At 41.7% G+C, this 16,106-nt stretch overlaps 1 protein-coding gene across 7 annotated transcripts in view; it reads right to left on the reverse strand.

The window, feature by feature from the left end:
* The window catches only part of herc2 (HECT and RLD domain containing E3 ubiquitin protein ligase 2), a 71,822-nt gene that overhangs the window by 3,197 nt on the left and 52,519 nt on the right, over window positions 1-16,106 (reverse strand). For 5 of the 7 annotated variants that reach the window (XM_074668779.1, XM_074668775.1, XM_074668776.1 and 2 more), the window contains exons 75-88: window positions 15,834-15,989; window positions 15,428-15,742; window positions 15,096-15,310; window positions 14,771-14,948; window positions 14,421-14,582; window positions 11,356-11,447; window positions 11,112-11,251; window positions 10,496-10,683; window positions 10,150-10,347; window positions 9,946-10,029; window positions 8,033-8,174; window positions 7,725-7,919; window positions 7,358-7,470; window positions 1,190-1,380 (exon numbers count right to left, since the gene is read on the reverse strand). In XM_074668779.1, the coding sequence (XP_074524880.1) occupies window positions 1,190-1,380; window positions 7,358-7,470; window positions 7,725-7,919; window positions 8,033-8,174; window positions 9,946-10,029; window positions 10,150-10,347; window positions 10,496-10,683; window positions 11,112-11,251; window positions 11,356-11,447; window positions 14,421-14,582; window positions 14,771-14,948; window positions 15,096-15,310; window positions 15,428-15,742; window positions 15,834-15,989 (2,369 nt within the window). The remainder of the gene's footprint in view (window positions 1-1,189; window positions 1,381-7,357; window positions 7,471-7,724; window positions 7,920-8,032; window positions 8,175-9,945; window positions 10,030-10,149; window positions 10,348-10,495; window positions 10,684-11,111; window positions 11,252-11,355; window positions 11,448-14,420; window positions 14,583-14,770; window positions 14,949-15,095; window positions 15,311-15,427; window positions 15,743-15,833; window positions 15,990-16,106) is intronic. The other 2 variants (XM_074668780.1, XM_074668778.1) reach the window with 1 other exon arrangement.

Genomic DNA, 16,106 nt, shown 5'->3' on the forward strand with positions numbered 1-16,106 from the left:
AACCAGGTCTCAGACTCAGCAGTCTGTGTGCTCTTTTTGGACTGGGAGGGTTTCTGATTTATTGACATGTTTACGTCCTGGTCTGTCACAGTCTGATAATACAGTCATGAGCATCGAGTGACAGTTGTGTGTTTGCTCTCTGGGTACACGCCGGATTTCTCTGCTAAAAACGTCTGTCCACCTTATATCTGTCCACTTGCTGATCTCTTCTGTCCACTCACTGCTATTTCACAAACCTGGAAGCCGTTTGCCATCTGACAAACAAATAATCCCTCTATACCCATTAACCTTTGGTATGGTGGGGGTGAAAGAGGGAGGGTGAGCTGGGTAGCCATATTTTTGTTGACTGTTATTTTCTTTTGGGTCACTTTTATTATGTTAATTATCATTTTCTGACATCATCACTGGTTACTCATCAGTGTTTTTATTAACCGAAGGTCAAAGCATTTTTCAGATTCAGATATTTTTGTCTAAGCCCAACCTCGGCCTCAGCAGTTTTTTGTTCTGTGAAGTTGCGTCAGTCGTCATCCCAGCAAAAACGTGTGACAGAAATAAGAAGCAGCAGTAGCTGCAGCTAGCATTAGCAGGATCAATGAATTTAAAGCATCCAACTGTTTTCTGAAGCATAAGCCTAATGCTGTTTTTGCATCAGTATTTTGACTCTCTATCACTCCACTGACAAATTTCTGTGTGCACTATGTGGGTGAACACCTCCACTTGGACTTCTGGACTTCTGATGTTAGTCCAATGAGCTTGATTGGTTCAGATTCTTTCTTTGTGTTAGAAATAGTGATGAAAATGAGAATTAGTAAGTATAACATATGAATATGAATGCATCTCTGCTCACTGAGCTTTTCTTACCCTCAGGTGTGCATTAACTACACAATTTGAAACACTGAAATAAAGATGGGCTTTAATCAGACACCAGGAGCAGCTTCAAAAATCATCATTTTTTGCTCTCTGTTCCACAATTTAACTCTTACTTTTGTTTCTTGTGCCGTCAAACAAACCTCTTGTGATCATATGATAATGAGTCTTCTTGGATCCATTTTTACATGTTTTGTCATGGTGTACACATCACCATCATCCCAAATCTGATTTACATGGCCATAGAAAAACACAGACCTGAGGCTACACAGGTCAGATGACTCATGAAATGAAGGTTTGTTCACTCGGTGGGTTTTCTCACCTGTAGTTGATTGCTAAGCGGACGTATTCTGCGCGGTTCTCCAGGGTGATGTGGGAGTACTTGGAGCTGAGCTGGATGTCCTGGCCGCTAGCGTTGGGCACCGTGAAGGGCAGCGTCATGGCCTCAAACTCCTCAGCTGTGGCCTCGTTGTCCCTGATGTACATCAGGCCAGGAATGAAATCCTTATCGACCTAAAGATACAGGAGAAATCACAGCTTCATATTAGACAAAAACCTTACATCACCTCTTATTTCACGTCTTTTCCCTTTATTCATTCATCCTTTGTATTTGTATGTGCTTGTGTGTGTGTGTGTGTGTGTGTGTGTGTGTGTGTGTGTGTGTGTGTGTGTGTGAATGGCCTTACTCTATCCCAGCACAACTTTTGTCAGCCCACCAGTGATTCACTCTCTCTGGAGTCTTGTGGTGGGTTAATCTGAGATCCAACCTTTACAGTATCCCAGGGGTAAAACCACAGAACAAGAGCAGCTTTGTTTTACCTCCGAAGTGTTCTCCCAAAGACGGTCCAGGAGCTCATGATCACAGCATGAGGCCAGCAGGCGACTCACGCCTCCTCTCAAACAAAAGCTTAGATTGTGGGACAGCTTGTGTTACTGAATTAAATATAGATTAACCCTCAGAGGAGCAGGTACAGTGTGACTTTACGGACGTCTTTCTCTTTGTGGGTCTCTGTGGAGCCCTGAGCTGAAGGAATGGAGGTTTAATCTGAAGAGGAATGTACAGGAATGTGTTCTTTCTGCAGGTTATAATGCAGATCATGCGGCTTTTGAAATGTTGTATAATAAAGTGAGACATTTGAAGCTTAGGAGCAGAGATGGCGGTTTGGGGTTCTGAGACAATTAGAGTTAAGCTGAACAGAAGATATGGAGGTTTACACGAGTCTGACACTAAGCTGCTCATCATTACACAATGAGCCTTGTGTAAGAACAGTTTTCTGTCCTGATACTCAAACTTTCTCATTTTCCTTTTACAAAAAAGTCTGTCACAAATCTTTCCTGCATAAACAGTTACGACATGAAGAACGCCACCTGTTCATGAGGCGGAGCGCTTCAGTGAGATTTCATCATTAGCGTGACTGACATCCTTAATTTGCACTGAGATAATATCTGATCAGTTTGGAGAAAGTCTCAAAGGAGTACAAAAAAGGACAAACTTTAAAGGCGAGGAGTTAGAAATCAGTGGACAGGAAGATAAAATATCAGACTTGACAAATTTTCACAGGGACCAAAATTTCATGTGACATTAGAGCTGCTTCTTGATCCAACAAGAATAAGAATTAAAGCTTTATTTATTTATCTTCAACTCTCATTCTTACTCATTCATTTATTTCATTCTATTTTAACTTTTCACAATTGTATTTCTATGTAACAAGTTCTTATATATTATTCCATTTTTTCTTTGTATTGTATGTTTTGTTTTTTTCTGTCATTAATTTTTTTTAATTCTTTAAACGTATATATCAGACAGTTTTACTTTTGATTACAAGACATCCAATAGTTTGTAGTTAAATACCTACATAAAGAACAACCAATTATTCTGATATCAGCGCAGACAGCTGGATCATCACAGTGTCACAGCAGTTTTACAAGAAAGGAAGCAGTCACATGACCTCTTAAAGTTCTCAACATGTTCATTAGTCTTAGCCAGCATGATACCATCTCATCCAATTTTTATCATCCAAGAGGATGTAGTTATGTACATCCCACTCTCTACAGATCACTCAGGCCACTGGGATTACACCTGCTTCTATCACTGTAACATCATTTTTTAAATATTGGGAGTTTCTTGGTGATCCAGGTATTTTTGAACCCACCCATTTCCTTATGTACTATAGTACATTTTTCTGGAATGGATTAACTATCTTACATTCATAGATTGCATGCATAAGTGTCCCTCTTTCTGTAGGGAATTACCAGTATAGGTCATTTGCCATTAGACCCATTCTGTGAAGCTTAAAGGGAGTAAATTAAAACTATTGTATGTATTTTTTTTTTTGTTCAGTCACTATGAAGCACTTTAAACTGCATTTTATTTGTATAAAAGGTGCTGTATGAATGTAAGTCGACTGATTGAACGACACTTGAAGAATTCAGAGGATTACAAAGTAATCACACTAAAAAGCTGTTCAGAGCATTTTTTCTAAAATTAGCCTGGTAAGGTTTCAAATGCCGTGGATACACTTAAGCAGGGGTGGCGAAATAAACTGCAGTGGTACTACAAAGAGCCACATTACACACCTGGTCTTTCAAACCCACTTCCTCTCACGTATAAACGAAATGACATAAAATGAAAATCAATACATTTCCATCTATCTATCTAGATAGTTATAAGCACATGAGCGATTGAGAAAAGCACATGTAGAGAAGAGAAACCGAAACTTCAGTATCAATCTCATCACCCAAGCATTGATAAATACTGATCCCAACATTTGCATCAATACATCAATATTTTAGATCAATGAGCACATCACTACTCATAACAATATACATATCTAGAATTGTTTTTTAGGAATGGCTCGAAGGGCCGCACTCCAAAAGGTGAAGAGTCACATGCGGCTCGCGAGCCACAGGTTGGCCACCCCTGCACTTTAGCATCTTCAGAGGAGGGCTTTGGACTATTTTCATGAACAACATATAAAATATAAGAGCTCATTTGTTTAACACAATAAACTTTAAGGGCTTAGTTTATAGAAGAAGTTCATGGTTTCTGCTCCTGTTGAGCCGGTGGAAATGAAGCGCAAAGACAGCGTCTGTTCATAAACACTGTTTGGTGCTCTGATGATGTTTGTGTGCACTTGAATGAGCTAGGATGCATTATTTGTGGCAATTGCTTTTTTCTTCTATGCAAATCAGCCTCATAGCCAAAAAAAAGGTTTCATTCAGAAACACTGATGCTAACACTGCCACATAGGGTTAGAGGGAGATTTAATGTTTATAAAGAGCCAGTGGGAGCTGCTGTTTGTGAGGAGTGAATTTCAACAGATCATTATGACCAAGGACAAAAATCTCTGAAAATAAAGTCTGTTGGTATTAAAGAAGTAAATAGTATCTATTCAACATTTTTCCAGACTTCAGTTACTGGTTTTAAGACACCCTGTTAAATTCACTAATTTAAAGCTAATCCACACACTAAAGGTAGAGGCTGCTGTGTAAAGAGCCCATCACTCTTAGCTCATCATTTCCACAAACAGAGTCCCTCCCTTATCGAACATGCATACCGCCAAAAAATGAGTGTATGCTCTTTTACACGCACAACTTGGCCATTTATCAATCCAGATGAGGGCTAAGAGTACGCTCAAATCCTACGCCAGTCAGAACACTTCAACTATACCTAACATTTGACTTGACAATGGTTTAAGAACAAAACATTTTTATATAACACATTTTATAACATTTTATAACTCTGACGTCTGCTCTTACGTTAATTAAGAGTTCATGGTACAGTCAGGGGATGTCACAGGTCCATCTTAAAATGCTCAGGAACACTTCGTCCTCTTCTGGTCTGGGTCATTGTACATGTTGCAAGAGTTTATTTGTTTTGAGCCCGCTCCTCTCACCAGGTCACTCCAAGGACAAAGCTTTTACAGAGCTCCTCACAGAGAGCAGAGAAACTTTTCTTTTGTGGTTCAACTTTATGTTGAGGGCTTTTTGTGCTCCTATTGAGAGACAGGAAAAGTAGGTAGAGATGATTGCAGCTGCCATCCATTCTTAATGAACTCGCAGCTCTGCGTGAACATCATTACTCATTCCAGTTGTTCATGAATTTCATCTCTTAAAAGTCCAATTATCTTCTAATGTATCTATGAATGTGAAAGATCCATAGTTTACCCTGTTTGTTTGTACTATTAATGCACAACCCCAAGGCTAATGGAGGAGATCGTTCACTTTTTTTTAAAATTGTACAACAGAAAATGTTAAAAAAAAAAAAAAAATCTCAGCGGCTCAGTTTGGGGTTATCTGAGGAGAGAAACGAATGGTGGGAAAGTAGAAAGATGCTGCGCTGAAATCTCACCCATCACGTCCTGCTTTAAACTTTAACCATGTGGTGCACGATTACCCTTTGGCTTATTTTATGTTTATTGATTTTTGTTGGGAAATTGTTGATACTTGATATGACGGATGCTTCTGTTGTGTATTCACATGTTTGCTTGCAAAATCCCTTATTAAAAAAGTTTAGCAGAGGAAAAAGTTGAAGAGACATCATCTAGTTACACAAAATTAAAACAAATATCTCAGTAACTTGAGAATTAAAAGACAGCCTGGAGTCAGAAATTAAAGCCATATTACATTTTCTGACATTATTAGACGGGGAACAAAGTTAAATGAAAAATTGTTAATAAAACAAGTGCCGAGGCCAATTACAAAGATCCCTGCTCTGTTTGTTCAACTGCAGAACATTTTGATGAATTCAATTTTCACACAAAGTGAATTAAAATCAATGGAAGCAAAGTTCATCCCACAGAATGAACATCGTCGTCGTTACAAGGAAAGTCAACACTATGTGACAGCCACAGAGAGAAACAAGAGGATGATATTAAACAGACCTCCAGGCTTAGACTTTCAGGTGCAACAGGCAACATTTATCTAAAGACTGAAAAGCATAAAGAGCTTTGAACAGGGGATGAGTCATGAATTCTGAATAGGTGAATAATCGTTTGATAATAGAAAAAATTGAAAAAAATAAAAAAAATAAAAAAAAAAAAAGACTGACAGTCCATGTGACTGTTACCTCATTATACAAAGAATTTTTAACCAGCCCCTTGTTGTAAAGCAATATGAAGGTGATTGTAGTGTGTCAGGAAGTGGTTTTCTGTTTTGCCATATAACGACAAAATACTCCCATAATAACATTAAAAAATCAAAATAACATAAGACAGTTTCAATGCTGGGAGGCAGCACAATGAGATTCAGAACTGGAGAAAAACCAAGCAGTAACCTCCTGTCTGAAAATATGAGGCAATGCAAAAATGCTAAAATCTGCAGTTCCTTGAGTGCCCACTTGAGGCTGGTTCAGGAGGTACCAGAATCCACATACACACCAAACGAAAAAAAAAAGGATTTTTCTGACAGAAATAAAAATATTACAGCCTGGTTAAAAAAAAAAAAGGTCTTCCATCTGAATCACCAATGGCACACACAGTACAGGTTTTTTTTCTTTAGTTTAGAAGATATTAAGATCACAAGTTTGCCCAATCAGAGGAACAATTCAGCTAACTGACAAGCGAGTGTTCTAGAGACAGACGTCACAGAGACTACTTCCATTTTCTATACAGTCTATGAGAAAAAAAAAGTGAACTTGTACAACTTCTACAAAAATTATAAAAAATTAAGTGCAAACTTTGTAGTTTAATCAAGAAAACATAGGTGCTTAAACATATCCACCCATATTGCCATATTGCCATATATCATATTTGACTAACCTAAAACAACTCCACACGGTCATTACATAAATTTGTACTCCCTAATGTCTGCAAGGAGACAGGGAACATCCACCTGTGGACTCTAACTATAGAGGGTTTACAAATTTTATTTCATCATCCCTAAATTTCTGCACGTAAAGTTAATCCGCAAAGAGTGATGGGGTTTGAAGCCCAGACAGAAACACTGTGATGCTGCTCCAGACATTGGCTGAATGAAAACTACTTTTGGCACAGCTGCTTTGGTGTGTTCCTTAATGTGTTGTGATCATAAAACTATTACACACCATTTTAAAGGAACATATTGATTACATACTGTTATTGATGTGCAATGATCTCATAAAATGGTATTGACTTCTGAATCCTTGAATATTTTAGTGGTACATCTTCTGCATCTAAAATTTGACTAATTTCAGATTAAGAAAACTCAGTAATTAAATTACACAAAAATAGATTAGAATTGTGATAAAGACAGATAGTCTGTTAGTGAGACAGTGGAAAGTCTAGTGCACCAGTATAATCTGTTTTTGTCACACACATAAAAGTAGAAATAAAAATAAAAATAAAATAAAATATTTGATTAGGCTTTTTAAAACAACACCTGAACTACTCCATTCATGTGAGGTTGTAGGATGTGGTCAAGTGTTTTCACACTTCATCAATCATCCTGTGTGTGCACTGGATACAAACTGAGCAGAGTCTGTGTTTACAGGAGAACAGAGCAGTAAACGTACCTCACTGAGGTCAGCGATGGTCAGGTTCATGCCAGCCAGCTGTTTCCACACGGGCTCCGCCAGATTCAGACTCAGAGGGCTCCCAGTCCTGATGGCAATGCCCAGGAGCACTCCTGCAGACACAACAAGACAGAGGGCATTACCCGCGGATCAAACAAGAACAATACTGTCGCTGTGCCATGCAAGAGCCTGCTGCACAAAGCAGGAATATTCATATTTAGTCACCCTCAAAATATGTAAAATAAGTGTTCAATAAGAAGAAATGCACATTGGGTAAGTGTAAACTTAAAACAAAAACGCTTCTTTTCAGGAACTGTTTGAGGACTAACACCCGGAAGACCTGAATGAGAGATTAACTGGATTATACCTAGGAAGCGAAACATGCTCATGTGAAGAGAGGACTTGGCAGCAGGGTTGAGCAGGAAACAGTCCCTGTTGGCGCCTGAGTCATCCCGTCCATTGGGGGTGACGATGAGCAGCGGGGTCAGAGCGTTCTGCAACTCTTCACACATCTCAGCGATGGACTCGCTGTAGCCTCCACCACAGTCATCCACCGACTCTCCTGAGGAAAAAAACATCCCGGGTGAGGAAATGAACACGTAATTCAGCGTAATGTTTAGAGAATAATACAAGTGTTTTGGGAACAGAGAGCGGATACAACACCGTAACACCTACCCACAAACTTGACCTTCCACACTCTGTGAGGGAGAAGCAGACTGTCTGGGCTGAAGGAACTCATTTTGGCACACATCTGACCAAAAACCGACTTGGTTCCATCAGGACCTGCCAGGCCCCCTTTGCTACGAGAACGCTTCACCTGCAGAGTGAAGAAAAAAGGAGATTGCAGTTTGATCTGTGCTTAAGACCGTCTCATGAGATAAAGAGGAAGTGCCGATATGCATGAACTCCTGGGTATGACAGCTCCAATACAAGCAGAGCTACACGGAGGGAGGTGCTCTAGTGTGGAGAGGCAGTGGCCCGAACACGGACTCTATGTGGAGTAAAGTCTAAAGCTCTGTCCAGGAAGCCCTGCAGACAGGCCTGAGCACAGATCACACACACCAGGAGAAATCCCCTTATGAAAGGCATCACATGTAATTCTTAGAGCCAGTCTGGAACATGGCCTCACAGTGGGAGGAGGATGGAGGAGAGTACAGTAAGAGAGACTTCAAGAGAAAAGAAAAAAGTGGTTGTGAAACGGATTATGAGAGGGCAGATGTTAAGAATGTGAGTGATTTCTGCACCCCTTTGATTCATCTGTCTGCAGAAAAATCCACCCCATGCTAACCATTTGTTTACAGTTTGTGCTGATATGATTTTCACATAGAAAACAATGCAAATGTTTTCATGTATTTTGTTTAGTTGAACTGCTCTGACTTTGTATCTGACAGTAACAATCCTCTCAGCACATAAAGAGCAGCAGTACAGCTTGGTAGGATGAGGGATCTGCACATAAACAATGTTTGATAGTATTTAAATCAGTCATTTGTTTTGGAGAGCAGATTTCAAAGAATCTTTCCCCACTGATATTTGAGGTTTATTTAAGGTTGTTAGGAAAATTTGGATACTTTTCAACACCAACCCAACAATATAATCTCCAATTCTTGAATGTTTGATAGTGTCAAAACGGACGAGTGCACAGTCAACACCAGGACAAAAAAACACAGGGTACTTCCTTGCAGCAGAAGTTTCTTGACCAGCCCAATATACGGGTTAAAGATTAAAATTTACACAAGTAACCAGTTTTTGGTTTTTCATGCCAAGGTATTGTAAAATGAATCCAAACAACTTAATTTTCACTGGTACTGTATAAAAGTAATATAAAAAAAAGTAATTGTCATATCTTCACTACTTAAAGGTAGGGTCTGCAGGATTTTCCCAAAAACTAAAACGTCAACTTTTACAAGAATGATTCTGCTCAATTATAATTTCTGGGCCTCTATACATGTGTGTTAGCATTCATATCTGCCTCAGCCCCCTCCTTAGCCTGTATGTTGATGTTTTGGTTGTATCATGGCGCTTCAGGACGCAGAACAGATGTGGTGACATAAACCAATCACAGAGGGCCCGGTGCACTAATAACTTGTGTTGATTAGAGTGGCCATAACCTACTTGAAACAAAACGCCAGACAGAAAAAGCTTTTCACTAAACACTTTCTGGCACTTGGAGAGCAGCATGGACAAATGGTGACGCAAGTTGGCTCTCTGTTAACCAGATATGTGTCAAATACCTGTTATTGGCTTGTGCTCACATGCCAAGTCAAGTGCACAACTCTCAAGTCTCTACCATGTAAAAAGGTGATGCTTGGCTGCTGGGCCACTAAATGTGTTCAGATAGTCATGGTTGGAGGCTGTGGGTGTGCGCTGCCACTGGCACTGATCCATGGAGGAGGAGCCCAGTATAAATGTTGTGTTTACCAACAAGTAACAGAAATTCCTGCAGTCCTTACTTTCAAATAGGAAATGTTTTTACTCTTTTGTAAAATACATAAAAAACAGTGGAAAGCAATTTTTTTCTCCAAAAACCCCTCAGTTATAAAATCCCATTTCACCTGGGCTCTGTGTTTTCACAGTTTTTCCTTCAGTACCTGAATCCTGTTGAGCTCCACCACTGGCCCATGCTGTCTGTCCCTCACCATCGTGGCCTGAACTACCTTCCTGAAAGCTGCTTCCTGTTCGCAGGAAAACAAAATGATGGACAGGTTAGAAAATGAGGCCCAGCAGACACACAGTATGAAGCTGAGTGTTTGGCAGCTTTGGTCTATTTTTCTGGGAACTTGATGGGATCTCACCTTGCCCTGGGAAATGAGGATACCCCTGAGTGTGTCGAAGCCCACTGAGGGTCCGTGGCCAGTCTGACCCAGCCGACCCTCCAGGTCAAACATGGGGATACACGGGCAGAAGAGCTCTGAGATGTGATGCAGCAGCAGCAGCCTGTTCCTCAGAGCCATGATGGGGATCTCCTGCAGGTGGTTGTACTCCATGGGAACCTTTGAAACACAACACAGACCTTCAGAGGATGACGGCATGATAGACGCTTTCAGACCTGACTTTCTCTGAATGGTGCAAAGCTTTACTGCCATCTACTGGAACTCATCAATTTTTCATACACACACATGATGACAGTAGGTACAGTACCTGTGCAGGTAGCTTCCCAGCATTGGTGGGCTTACTGGTGGACCATGCCAGTGTGTGAGCAGAGCCACAGGCCACCCTGTTGATTTTCTTGCCCTGCAGCGCAGCAACAAGTCGTGGCCTCTGGATGGCGTTGGTGGTCCCGTCTCCTAACTGGCCTTCATCGTTGTCCCCCCAGGTGTACACTTCTCCTGAGCCAAACACAACAGCAGAGCTTTCTGTGAGCTGTTACACAACAAAACTCATCTGCACTGTTTGGACTTAATGATACCAGCAGACGAAACAGCAGAAACAACCAGGAATGGATTGATCTTGAGTTAATAGTTGCTGCTTTGTGAAATTTTGTCGCTATTCTCTTCCACCTGGGCTGCCGACCCAAATCAAACTTCATTATAAAAACATCAGTAAACATAAAAATGACTGAACAGGCTCACTCAGTTATAAAAATTTACTAAACATCCCTAACCTTGCCATCACTCAACTGGCGCAACACACACGTAGAGTTGCTTGAATGCAAGATTATGTGGCTGCAAACAACTTGTAGAATGAGCCATCTGAAATAAACTTTTACATCTGTGGGGATACTTATATAAAAAGGAGAATGCTCCTTTAATCCTACCATCCTCTGTGCAGCACACACAGTGCAGTGATCCCGTAGCTATGGCGATGACCTTCTTCCCCTGTAGCCCCTGAACCTGTCTGGGTCTGCGAACATGATCGTCAGAGCCGTGGCCCAGTCGGTGATAGTCTCCTTTCCCCCTGAAAGCGACACGTTGCGCAGACACAGATGAGTCATTCTGTCTCTGACAGCAGCTGTGATGCATCAGAGAGGCTGTGACAGATGTACTCTGTGCTGTACGTACCACGTGTACACTGCTCCAGACTTTGTCAGGGCCACAGAGAACTGAGAACCACACTCAACTTTGACGACTCCAAGACCAGTAAGAGAGTCGATCTGAAAACAAATAATTATTCATGAGTCATCTGATGGACCTTAGAAAAACAGACAGCAGATCTTCAGTCAGGAGTGCTTTGTGCTGTAGATAAAAGTTTGAACACTTTTAGCTGAGCTGAGTCATCAATGCCTGATTCATTTTGCAGACACACTGTGTAAGCTGTTTTTATTGATGGAAGTGTGAAGAGCAAGTTGACAGTGACACAGAACGCTGCATTTAAAGAGCCAAAATGGAAGCACAAAGACCAACACATAATTCTCTGTGACACAACAACAGGGATGGAACGGTTTATGGAGAAAACCTGAACCATTCAGTTTTCCTCACTTGGTTCGGCTCCGTTCGGTTCGTGTTTTTATTTTTTCATTGTTTACAGCTTAGTTTGAAGCAAATATGTAGCTCTAATCATAAGCATGCGCAATGGGAGGTGGAGGACACAGCAGAACACTTGTGGGGAGGCGTGTGTATTGTTTACATGATGAGCAGAGTAGGCAGAGTTAGCGGGTGTACCAGTGGCGTTGAGTCTTTCTGCTGTCGGGGAGCACTTAAGATTAGATTTCAGACCCTCTGGTGAGTTTTTTTAGAGACGACAATTCTTGCGACTTTTCTGGAGTTTTGTGTCTGAGGTTAAAGCATGTATTGATCGCCTGAATGAGCAGCGTGTGCTATCATGAGTACCTCCCCTATCCAAAACACAGAGACAGTCCTCACTCGCAGCAGATTAAATTACACAAGTGTGTGTCTCATGGTAACTTCTGCCGGTCCCCAGCCCAGATAGAAGAGGGGGGTTGATATTTAGACATTAAAACAATTAGAATGGACAGGAGAAAGTTAATTTGTAGTTCTAAACATATCTATGATGTTGTGTTTTACCTGCTTTCTGTCTCTCCCACATTATTTCTCTCTCCTTCAGAGTCCATGACAATTACATGCAAATGGATTATTCCGCAAATTAGACAGCAGCGTCATTTAGTCAGTAGAGACTTTCCTTACTGAGGAGTTGAAACTAGCGATGTTTCACTCAGCTTTAATGATGTTTAAAATGGGAAACAGCCTCATTCTTTCAGGTTTTTCATGACTGAACATGAGGTCATTGGTTAAAAATGATCTGTTAATAGAGGATTATTGGGGTATATACTAAAAATAAAGGTGTTAAAAACAACAACAATGTACACCGAACCATAGGGAAAACCGTGACCACAAAACCTTGATAAGAACCAAACTGTGGATTTTTTGAACTGTTCCATCCTTACACAACAAGTTGTTTTTTGTGGATGTGCAGTGATAATCAGCAACCAATGGCAGGCTGGTCTATGGCTTTTTTAACACTGAATGAAGCCAAGCTGCTGGACCCAGTTTTTAGTCTCAAGACTTTTGTATATATTTAGTTTAACAGCACAAATAAAGCTTCACAAATCTACCCAACATGTTATTAAGCTATTAGCCTCTCATCTAGAGATGATGTTGTTCACATTCTGCTTTCCTTTATCAGTGAAACCTGTCTGACAACCTAACCAAGCACAAGCCAGGATGGAAGAACTAAAATATAAATAAATATATAAAGTCTTTATGTTGTTGAGCTCATGAGAAGGTTTCAATAGGGCTTTCTTTTCTGATTCATGACCATTTAAAAACCTTTTGAACAGGCTTCAATTCAGACTGTTCACCATGGCTCATTTTCTGCTTCAGAGAGAATCCTAAAGCTCCTGTGAAGGACTTTGTTTGGGTTCATTCTGCCACCCCCCTGTCGACAAAGGGATGGGAGTTCACAGTAACCTCCTGTATTCGAATACTCCTAGTATGTAATGAATGAAAACTGGTAGATTCATTTCTATCTTTATTTTAATCGTAAACAAAAACGGGGTCTGTTGGATAAGGACCTCCTGGACTGTAATTAAAGTCTTCACATATACTTTTTTCACTCTCGTGGATGTTGTTCTCCGTGGTGGTGGCTTGTACTCCAGCTCGACAAACACCATCAGCTCTCTGAAGCCTTCACCTTCCACAAAACGTAATGGGAGCATATTTCCAGTTACCATCTTGGTTATTCGCAGGTTGATCTTCTCCACTCTGGTATCGTCACAATGACGCGTGCTAACAGGGCTAGCAAATGGCGTGATGCAAGACTGCGTGTTGAATGCCTCCTCTGTTTTCTCCTTGTGCTTTGAGGGCATGTAGTTAAGCATCAAACTAGTTATTCTATGGCATGCAAGTTAAATGTCACATATCCTGCACTGCACATTAACTTCATTGTTTTTGTCACAGTACTTCCAGTCATCACTTTTCTTGACTGAGATGTCACAGGTGTAGCAGGCGGTTCTGTATTTGTTATGCTTTTGCTTCCAATGTAGTTACATGTTCCTAGAGAGTTGCCGTAGCTGCCGTACAATAATGAGGTAAACAGCGCGTATTTGAATACTCAACTACTTGTACCCATCTCTTACTAAGAGGTTCACTTTTTTTTTCTTTTCTGAGCATTCATGGTATTTTCAGCTAGAAAATTTTATGTGTGTATATATTTTATGTATGATAATTTGTCTGTTTTTAGGCTGGCTATGAATTGTTGCATCTGATGACGACCCCCAGAAAATGACTGAAGCCAGTAATAATAAAAGTACAGAAAATTCAGATTTGTAAGAGTTTGTTCCCGTTGCTTTTAAAGGTCAAATAGAAATATCAGTATTTATTTCATGCTTGTTTCATGAAAAACAAAGAATTCCTCACAGGAGCTTCAAAAAACATTTGGGAAAAAACAATAAAAACCTCTGCCTGCACTAGAACTTAGTTGGTGCTTAATTAATGCACATTTTGAGCAACAGATGAAGTGTTTAGTCTTACAAAACAAAGCAGCAAGCTGAACTCTGCTGTTACTTTGTTACTTTCCAGCACACTCTCATCTCCTGGGAGAGAAGTCTCAAGTATAAAGTGATGCTTTCGCTGACCTCCAGTGCACACTGCGGTGTAAATTGCCTTACCTTCATGGGGATTTTACAGCCATCACTGCCTCCCCGGCCCAATTTGCCATAGTCCCCGTCTCCCCAGGACCAGACCATGTCATCATCTGTTAGACACAGAGTCTGGGCGTCCCCGCTCCCGCAGGCCACATCAATAACCCTGTGACCCTGCAGTGCATCCACCTGGAAAAACCACAGAGACACTAACATCAGCTTTGCCTGGCTGTGATTATCTGGGAAACCTTGTAGGAGCGAGGCAGAGTAAACTGTCTGATTCCTGACACAAACACATGCCACTGAAACACTGAGTCTTTGCGGTGTGCTCAGAAACCTCAGCTGAACTCTGGAGTGAGAGTCAAATGACCACTGACCAGCTTGGGTTTGAGCTGGTCCTCGCTGTCTCCATGGCCGAGTCGCCCATAGCGACCTTTACCCCAAGTGAAGAGCTCTCCGCTGGCAGTGATGCAGGCACTGTGCGCCCCTCCAGCTGCGATATCCACCACTTCCACTCCCCTTAGAGACTCAATTACACGAGGACGATCGCAGGGGCTGAAGTCAAGTGGAGTCGCAGGCAGAGCAGAAACACAAGCTTTAATCTTTGATTCTTACAGAGACTGGGGTTTAAATTATCAGGGTAAGTGTTTTGAACTGAAAGTTAAAGGTGCACTCAAGTGTTATATTGGATTCAATTCACACCTTCTGTTCCCATGGCCCAGTTTCCCATCCTCAGCCTCTCCCCAGGAGTAGACCTCCCCCTCAGAGGACAGCGCCAGGCAGTGCTTCCCTCCAGAGTTCACCGCCACTTTCCTGATGAAGACGTGTTGGATGGACTCCAGCAGAGTTGGGGTGGACACCGACTCTGTGCCTCCGATACCCAGCCTGCCTCCAGCTCCATAGCCTGTGGCGTATAGCTGAGGATGGAGACATACACTCGCGTCTGAATTGGGTGGATGCGTTTTACGTCATGCATAGATGTTTGATTCTTAAATAATTCGAAGAAAAGTGTGAAGACTCAAAACTGGACCAACCTTTCCATCTGCAGTGACGGCAAACAGAGTCTGCTCGCCGCCAATCAGCTGCACCGGCCGCAATGTGGCGAGGGTCTCTGTAGGAGTGGGCACTTTGACCTTTGCCCCCTCGATGCCGCCCAGCTGTCCTCGGTGGTTGTGGCCCCAGCCGTAGATGGTTCCGCTCCCTCCAGCAGAAAGCGTCCAGTCGTCCGGCCTTCGGTTCATCCACTGAACAAGCTGCTCATCGTGCTCACGCCTGAACAAGTCATGGCTCTCGTGGAGGCCGTTCATGCTCTCGTGATCAGCCATGAGCTCACGGATTTTCTTGGTTACCTTAAAAGCAGGTAGGAGCGATGCAGGAGTGAGTGAAACACATAAACTGGGATAAAGAGAAATCAAGAGCAGAGCAGCATGGTACACTCACCTCATCCAGGAAGGGTCTTGGGAGGGCAGTTCTCTTGTCAAGAGCCACAGCGACCCTGGAGGCAGTGCAGTACCGACGGAACCAGGCCCACTTATGTGTTTCAGCGCAGCACGGTAAGGTATCGAGCTCCAGGTCACAAGCAAGAGCAACCAGGACCTGAGCAGAATTTTAAAATGAGTCTCCAAGAGAAAACTGCTTCTGATGATCAATAATGAAAAATCGATAAACTCTTGACCCGTAGTGCCATTCGGCTGCTGAGGGAACTTTAGAGCA

The sequence above is a fragment of the Halichoeres trimaculatus genome, unplaced genomic scaffold (assembly GCF_033239565.1).
Source record: "Halichoeres trimaculatus isolate MK-OKI-2021-1 unplaced genomic scaffold, fHalTri1.1 fHalTri1_scaffold_4, whole genome shotgun sequence".
NCBI lineage: Eukaryota > Metazoa > Chordata > Actinopteri > Labriformes > Labridae > Halichoeres > Halichoeres trimaculatus.